Source organism: Mus caroli, chromosome 7 (genome assembly GCF_900094665.2).
Source record: "Mus caroli chromosome 7, CAROLI_EIJ_v1.1, whole genome shotgun sequence".
NCBI classification, from domain to species: Eukaryota; Metazoa; Chordata; class Mammalia; order Rodentia; family Muridae; genus Mus; species Mus caroli.
The window spans coordinates 102,281,064-102,289,763 of record NC_034576.1 but is presented as its reverse complement, the minus strand read 5'-3'; the positions used below and the strand labels follow the sequence as shown (position 1 = coordinate 102,289,763).

The 8,700-nt window shown below is 51.1% G+C and overlaps 1 protein-coding gene across 4 annotated transcripts in view; it reads right to left on the bottom strand.

Moving 5' to 3' along the window:
- Window positions 1–826: 826 nt before the first annotated feature.
- Arrb1 (arrestin beta 1) overlaps window positions 827–8,700 on the bottom strand; it is a 73,467-nt gene continuing 65,593 nt past the window's right edge. For all 4 annotated transcript variants that reach the window (XM_021167486.2, XM_021167487.2, XM_029479371.1 and 1 more), the window contains 2 exons: window positions 7,807–7,858; window positions 827–6,548 (listed from right to left, as the gene is read on the bottom strand). In XM_021167486.2, coding sequence (XP_021023145.1) covers window positions 6,437–6,548; window positions 7,807–7,858 — 164 coding nt within the window. In that variant the 3' untranslated portion in view covers window positions 827–6,436. The remainder of the gene's footprint in view (window positions 6,549–7,806; window positions 7,859–8,700) is intronic.

The window sequence follows — 8,700 nt, the reverse complement described above, 5'->3', positions numbered from 1 at the left end:
GGCAAAACACCCCTAAGCATAAAATAGAATAGACTTAAACATCAACAGAAAAAACGAAATGCCCGTGTTTTCCTCCTGCCCTGCCTTGTCTGTAAGAGAGCAGTGGGACAACCTACCAATGGCTACCCAGGAGGGCAAAGCTTCAATGTAAATTGGCACAATGTTTGTAGGAATTTAAAAAAGTAAATCCCCATCACATAATCAATTTTATAAAAAAAAAATTTGATCATATTCATGGGCCTCACTCTTTTTCTTTTTAACAGTCTCACTATGTAGCCCAGAAAGACCCAGAACTTACTATGTAGACCAGGTTAGCCTAAAACTCAGAAATCTGCCTGCCTCTGCCGAGAGCTGGGATTAAAGGTGTGCACTACCTTGTCTAGCAGGCCTCTTCTTTTTATTGAAAATAAGACATAATCTATTAGGATGTTGACTGCTCTATTAGATGTTATCCCAGGAGCAGGTAAAGCTTGGGAAACTGAAGTCATTTCAATAAGACCTGGCAGAGCAGGCTATGGAATTTGGGCAGAGCCAAAATCAGGGCCAGGCTAAGCTGAGGGGACAGTGACTGGCAGGGGCTTCAACTCAGCTACAAAGCAGGGCTCATGGTATCCAGACAGTTTTTGAGAGATGAAAGGCTTGGCAGCTTCCCCTGAAGGCCACAAGGCTAGAAAGTTGAAAGACAGAACAAAGAACTCCTCAGGGGATCTTCTGGAGGGAGGGCACAGCGGAGGCACAAAACCCATAGCTGGGCAGGGCAGGAGGGCGCTTCAGCTCTCTCTTCCTGTCAGGGCGGGCGTTAGACAAGAAATGAAAACACAGCCAGTGTCCTCCATCACAAAAGGCCTTTAATGAACTCTCGTTCAAGGTTCTTTTGCTCATTTGTCCTGTTGCAGCTGAATAAACTATAATGACTTCACGGGACAAGGGCAGCCACAGGTACTACAGGTTGACCTGGACGTGGTCCAGGAATGAATGTGCCACACAAATCATCACTTCACAGAGGGTCACAGGCCTGAGGGCGCCCCAGCCACCCCTCGACACCACACCCAGGACACACATCAACTCCCACCGGTCGGAAGAGGCAGCCCTGCAGCACCTATGACTGGATAGAGATACTGCGCAGAGATACCCACATAAGACAGGATATCCTGCACCGTCATTCTGTTGTGGTCTATGTTTGTCAGCAACTCAGGCTAAGACCCTATCCCCTCACACAGGCTGCTGCCTCATCCGGCTTCTCTTTACCCTCATATCCCTTTCAGTGGTCCCTGTGACGGGGGCAGAGCCTGGTACTAGCCCTTCACACATGGGGAACCTGAGGCCAGTGGGGTCTCCCAGGTCACACTTGGACTGAATAAAACACCAGTTGGCATTCTTTCCCCCTGTGCCATGATTGACAATGCCCTGAGCTTCAGCTCTTCACCTAGAATGCCCTAGGAGGTGAGCCCAGGCAGGACTTTTTGCCAAAGGCTAGCCCAAGTCTCACCAATGAGCTGTCCTGCAAGTGAATGCCATGACAGTGCAGGCCAGCAGAGAGAAGCTGCGTGGACTGCAGAAAGGGGATGAGTCTCTCTTTGGGCACAAAAGCCTGCTGTTGTGCACATGGACATCCACAGGGGTGGGAGTGGAATCTTAGGAGATTCACTGGAGGAAGACTTGCTTCAAATGCCTGAGGAATCCTGCCTCGTAAAAGCCCTCCCTGGTGGTGCATCTCTTACATGACCCTGGCTCCCCACCCCTTAGCTGTGCATAGGGAGCCAGCCCTGGGTTCTCCTCCCATTGCCCTGAGAATGTGTCCCGAGTGGACCCTGGGCCTGGCTCCTCACTCCGTGGTCTCCACAAAGCACAGGTACGATCAGGACCAAGCCCCTACCTTCACCGAGCAGCAGACCCAGCCCACATCAAACTCATTCCCAAGGTGCAGGGTGGTCAACTAGAAAACCAGTGTATGTGTGCTCTAATGCTTGGACTAGATGACCTGAGTCCCAACAAGTATCTCTGTGCCAGGATGCTGGAGTCACCCCAACACATAAAAACCAAGAGAGAACCTGTGCTTGCTGGTCTAAGACCAAACCACAAAATGGTGGTTTGAAGTTATTCTTCAAAGAGTTTAAAAGTGAAACCTCAATAGACAAGAGAGTTAAAAGCAGTTACTCTGGAGAAAGTAGGAATGGGGGGGAGGGCTGGAGACTCACCCTCCTCTCCCCTTTCCTCAGTTTCCCTGGCAGCAGCCCCCAGCCAGGCTGTGTGGAACACTGAGAGGTGTGCCTGGTCTGCAGACAGTGGGTCCCAGGGACCTGTGCTTCAACTTTGACCTCCCTTTAGGGGTAACAAGTTGGTGATATTGAGGGAGGTGCTAGTGTGCATGGATTGGGGTGGCCAAGGTATGGATCTGCCCCCATCAGTAGGCTGCTTCAGGCCAGGAGTGGGGAGGGCAGAAATTATGGAGCTGCCTGGACCAGGCCCAAGACAAGCTGTGCGGATAAAAATCAGAGAAGTCTCATTTGGTCCTTAAGTTTAAAAAGAGTAAATATCAGAAGAGACACAAGTTTGTGTTCTGGGAGATAAAGGCTGGAGCCCAGCCCTTCACTGAGGGTTGGGAGCCACACATACAGGCCTTAGCCATTGGTGGGAAGGAGCTGCCCCGGGGCATGAAGCTTCTGTGAGTGGGTCAGCTAGGGCTCAGCTCTCAGAGCAAGAGGGCTGGACATTCCCAAAGGTCTCCAAGGAGCTGTGGTGGGTCTTTTGACCCAGGATGGGGCCTTATACTTAGAAGAGGCAACAGCTATTTCCTCTCGCCCTCGGATGTCTTGGGTGGTCACAGTACTGAACTCAGTTCCCTGACCTGTGGTCAGAGCCCAGTTTTCCTCACTTCTGTGGGCTTCTGGGAGGTGAGTCCAGGCTCAAATGCTCCTCCCTGCCCCCCAGTCACTGACAACATCCATGCCTTCTGTGTCCTAGTTGCCACGGGACCCATCCTAGGACAATAGCACCTACACTTCTTCCCCAGTGTGATCAGCAAAGCCACAAAGGCTGATTATCATCATGGCTGATATCTAACCTGGGACATAGGGACAAAGACTGGTAAACAGAGGGCTCATTCCACAGCAAGCTTCCTGTGTGACCTCGGGCCTCCTCCCTGCAGCGACAGGGCCACACCTGTGCAGCCAGTTGGCCTACATCTCACTTCAAACCCACAGCAAGCCCTCAAATAAAGCAGACAAAGGCTATTGTTCCAGTGAGGAGAGACTGAGAGGTGGCCTTGGGGACTTTCAGGACTTTCACTTTCACTGCATCAGATGGGAATTAGGTTGTCAGCCACCCTCTAGGGGGACGCCAGTTGCGCTTTGAAGATGAAGTGGCCATGGGGTCCAGCCAAGCAACTCAATTCTTATGTTTCTAGGAGACAAATTCTTCTCTTGGCTGGGGTACTGGGCAAGTCCAGTCGTCCTCAATTGATGAGCTTTTACCAAAGCATGCTCTTCTTGCCCAGATTGGCATTAACATGTGCCCTTTGGTCTACTGGAAAGTCCCCAATGTAGGCTGTTTGGTGGCCCAAGTCCCAATCTGTCAGCACAAGAAAACCCAATCTCACTGGATGGTGCCTGGAAACCTCCACCTCCAGTTTCACTCCCAAGTGCTGCCTGGCCAGGAAAACTCCAGAACAAAAAAGAGCCCTACAGAGAAGTACTGGGTTACGTCATGTGATGGGGGTGGGGCACGGTGTCTGCAGCAGACGAGAGGCCGAGGCAAGAAAGGAAGAGGCCAAAGAAATATGTGAGCCTGTGTATCTCACCCAGTGTGGCAGCATAAGACTGTGGAGTAGGGACAAATGACACCAAATTCCAGCCCCCTGCAGTGTCATTTCCAGGGTTTGAATCCACCTAGGAGGGACACTGTATTCAAACTCACATCAAGGCACTGTGTGGACTAGCTGTAGCCAGAACTGTCAATGCGGTCTTCTAGATTTCCCCTGGCCAGAAGGTTTCTAGAGACAGGGATTCTAGGGTGAGATCCATCTTAGTAGTATCCAGCATAAAAGAACAAAGCTATCATCAAAGGATGGTTTAGCTAGACTCCAACTTGATCATTGCCCTTATGCAGGCGTAGCTCAAAACACAAAGAGGCAGCAGGGCTCTGATGCTCGCCTGCAGGTAGATCTGTGGGATAAATGGAAAGAGTTGGGATGCTGAGTGTGGGAAGCCTGAGAAACCAGATTGGGAGACCTTTTGCTCGTATCAGTTAAGGATGGGGGACAGGAGGTGTTAGTCCAAATGCTAAAGGGTCTGGTATCAGCTCCAGAGGTTTTAATGGAAGCCAGTTGGAGGGCACATGCTTGCCTCACACTGTTCAAGGTTTTAATCAATTCTATAGGTGCAAAAGTATCCAGCTAGCTCTGGCAGGGGCTAGATGTCAGGGGAGCTTGCAGTTGTGATCTGAGCTGGCCAGGCAATGCGGCTGCCCCAAGACGGCTGTTCTAAGCTGGGAAGAGGTTCCTTGAGTTGACTGCTTATGAGATTTAGGAGGTTCAGGGCCAGTGGGCCTGGACCATCTCACCAGAAGAAATAACAACAAACACTGGGCATGATGGATTAAGAATGGCTGGGATCTAATCTGTACAATAAAGCATGGCGCCAGCAGTGGCAGGGGCATGCCTGCAATCCCAGCACTTGAAACAATAGGATCAGGAATTCAAAGTCACTCTCAGCTATGTAGTGAATTCATGGCTAGCCTACACCTCATGATACGCTGTCTCAAAACCAAACACAAGCTGTGGTCTCCCTTCTCCAGCAAGTGTGGAACTAAGAGAGAGGGAACAGAAATGGAGATGAGATCCTCTTGCCCTAACAAGCAATTATGTTTGATAAACCCAAGGTTGTTCCCATACTTCTCATGCAAGCCTCCACACATAGAAGCTCTGGGATAGAGAAGTCCACAAAGGCTCTGGCCACAACCTGACATCAGATAAGCTGACTAGGTCCAAGAGCAGCCCTGCCTAGGCAGGAAGGTACACTCTGTGATCTGCTCGGTCCTGGGTTCTCTGAGGTACCATGAACCTCTTTTGAAGGCAGATGGAGCACTTAGCAGCCCCAGCTCCAACTGGAAGATCAGAAGCTCTTGAGAGCCACAAACTTACAGAAACTTGAACAAGAAACTCTTGGAATCATCTGGTCGACCTCTTGGCTTTTCCAACAAGAAACTGAGGCCCAAAGAGGGGAAGGAACTGGCCCAAGGTCACACAACAAGCTAGCATCGAAGACCAAACAAGGATATCTTTGAGCATTTTCTGTTTTACCACTTGTATGCCCTGTTACCCTGAGATTCACCCTGGTCAAGTCATACTAACACCACCTGATGGAAACCGGGTACCCATGACTCTGGGTACTAATAAGACCAACTCCTTTAGGAGAGAAGCTGCCTTCATCCTGGGAGTACATCTGGATGGATGGATGCCACCTTCTGGGAATGGGATCCCTTAGCAGTGGGAATAATGGCACCTCTGTCTCTTTCTCTCTCCTACCTTACAGGGCCAGTCATTGGAGAAGCACTAGAAGAAGCTAGGAGATACTGGTGGCTCCAGCTGCCCGTGTCCCTCCATCCTTGTTGCCCACCCTACTACAAAGGAGGATGGATGCCTCCCTACCCAGCCCCATCGCTTAAACTCCCCTCAGACAACATCCTCAGTAGCTTTGGCTCACTGCTAGGGGCTGGTGTTTGTTAAACACCCACTTCCCCTCTCTGTGCCCGCACACAAAAGTGCAATGAAGCTATGATATCTCAGTCTATCAGTTCTGACCTATGTGGCCTGCTTCAATCTAGGTGTCATCTGGTTAGAAAGTCAGTCCATTGCTCTTCACTCCTGGGCTCTATGTGCCTCCCCCATGAGACATAGGGGTATGGACCAAGGATGAGGATGGAGGGGGAGGAGTCTCTAGTGGCCCTGGACCACACACACACACACACACAAAAAAAAGCATTGAGAATCTATTCACAGTCCTGCCCTCTCCCACCTTCAATCTGGTCATCATTTAGCTGCCAAAACTGTCACCTACTGGGACTACAGACATCTTCTTGTGTGTCTTGAGCCATCTTTCCCACCCCCTCCACATCTTCACACCCATCATCATTGTGCCTTCAGGCCCCACCCTCCCCTTTCTGCTCCCCATCTCAAGCAAAATCCCAAGGTCAGGTGGTGTGGCCTGCCTGGGAATGAGCATGAGAAGGGGGTGGGAGGTGATTGCAGAGAGATGGCTGAGGACGTGGTCCTGCTGGCGTGGTGATGCGAGAGGCCCATCACCGAGACTTGGAAGACCACTGGGGCCCCTTGGTAGAAACTGGAAGAACAAAAGGAAGAACCAGAATGGGAAGGAGACGAGAAAGCATCCGAGTGCGAGAGTGAACCTGGAGCTGCCGGGCTGAGGCCAGCCCTAGTCTATCTGTTGTTGAGGTGCGGAGAGCCGGTGCCGTCATCCTCTTCGTCCTTGTCATCCTTCATGCCTTTCAGCCGCTGGCGAGCAAAGTCCTCAAATACAATGTCGTCATCACTAGTGGGAGAGACAAGGAAAATGCCGTTTGTTTGCAGAGGTAAACGACAGGCAGATCCAGAGGCCTGGCCAAACGATGGGAGGACTCACGAGAGAACCCCTGATCTCCAGGGTCTCTGGGATGACCTCAGGCAGAAAGGCGTGCCTGGCCGGCCCATTTACAAGCCCACTGGTGGCTGTGGGGGTTCTCACAAATAAACTGCAAAAAGCTTGCCTCTCACAGTGCATAAGGGCTAGAAAAGCAACCCTGTTCCTGGGGAGATGGAGAAGGTAAGTAGGGGGAGCAATGTGGCTCTGCATCGGAATCCCCAAAGAACAAGCCCAAGAAACCCTATTTCACCCCTCCAAATCAAACTACCAAGACTGCTTTAGGGAGAGTAACTGTTTCAACCAGGAAGTTGGTGCTGGGTTCTAAGGAAGGAAACTCCCATACAGGTCTTCCTCCTAGAAGCTCTAACCCACATCCCCGGAGCCCTAGGTAGGAGAGGGTCTTTGGAACGGGGCTTGGAAGATGGTGAGGATCTATATGAGGACAGAGTGACGGGGAAAGGTGCCTGGTTTAAGGTTGCAGGACTAAGGTCTGTTTCTTTCTTTCCACCATGACCCTTTGGCCCAGGCAGAGGCAGAAGTCCCTGACCCCCATTGAATTCAGTCAGCTGAATGGGTTTCCTCAGGGCAACATGAAACCTCTGTTTCTCAGATCTCACCAAAGAATCAAGGAAAGGAGGTTTGGGAAGCTGGAAGGAGAAAGCGACCTGGCCCCAGAGGCGATTCAAGCCATTGAACTAGGTCCTCTTCCTCTGGCCATTGTTTGGTGCCCCATGGCCTTCCACCGCAGGGGAGTCCGAATCGGTTGGTCCTCAGGTGGCAAGAGTGACAGCACCCAGACACCTTCTCCACCCCACAGGCAGCCTCCAACTGGCTTGGTCAGGTAAGAGAGGGGAGCCCCAGAGTCTGAACCAGCCCCATGTCAGCCAGCTGGGTGGGTGCTGCAGACGGACGGACTGACTGACTGACGGACGTACAAGGAAGACAGACCCCACCAATGCAGGAGGAAGAGGAACAGGCATGGAGGGTCCTTCAAGTCACATGCAGGCAAGCAGGTTGCTGAAGAGGTGAGCAGAGGTGGCTCTCAGCAGACAGGTTAGACCAGCTGCTCCTCAGAGGTTGATTAACATTTATGCAAATGACCCCTCCACCTCTCCCGTCCCACTTCCAGCCCCTCCCCAGACAGCACAGGCAGGAAGGTTCAGCTTACTTGGTGTCAAGCTCTATGAGATTGGTGTCTACTGGAGTCTCGCTCTCTGGAACTGAAAATATACAAGGCTTGTGAGGTACCCAGGGGTAAGTGGGGTATGGGATGAGAGGTGAGGGATGAGACAGGGACCACACGCACACACGCACACACGCACACACACACACACACACTCCTCAGACTCTCTAGATAAGATGGGGAGGGCAAGGAAGGAAGGTGAGTGAGAAGCCTCCCAGGTCAAAAACCAGCAGATGTGGGAGGGAGGCATCCATGCCCAATGAACACCCTGCAGGAAGCAGGTCTCCAACGTGAGACACATTCACTTCTTGCTTGCCTGAGTTCCATTTACTCTAAGATCATTTTGCAGCCCTGGCTGGCCTCAAACGTGATCCTCCTGCCTCACACACCTCCCTCTGCTGAGATTGTGGGCATGTGCTATCACACTGCTCTGTTTTTTTGTTGTTTTTTTTTTTTTTTTTTTTTTTCACACTGTAACCTCTCTGAATTCAGAGTGCCATCTGCGGCATCTCACCGACTACTCATAGGCAGACTCCATTTGTGAGAGGGACTGTAACATCCCTTGCAACGGAATGTAGTCAATCTGTTAACCTCCTTAGAAACTCAACTAATACACAGAAGTGGATGCTCACAGTCAGCTATTGGATGGATCACAGGGTCCCCAATGGAAAAGCTAGAGAAAGTACCCAAGGAGCTAAAGGGATCTGCAACCCTATTGGTAGAACAACATTATGAACTAACCAGTACCCCGGAGCTCTTGACTCTAGCTGCATATGTATCAAAAGATGCCTAGTCGGCCATCACTGGAAAGAGAGGCCCATTGGACTTGCAAACTTTATATGCTCCAGTACAGGGGAATGCCAGGGCCAAAAAGTGGGA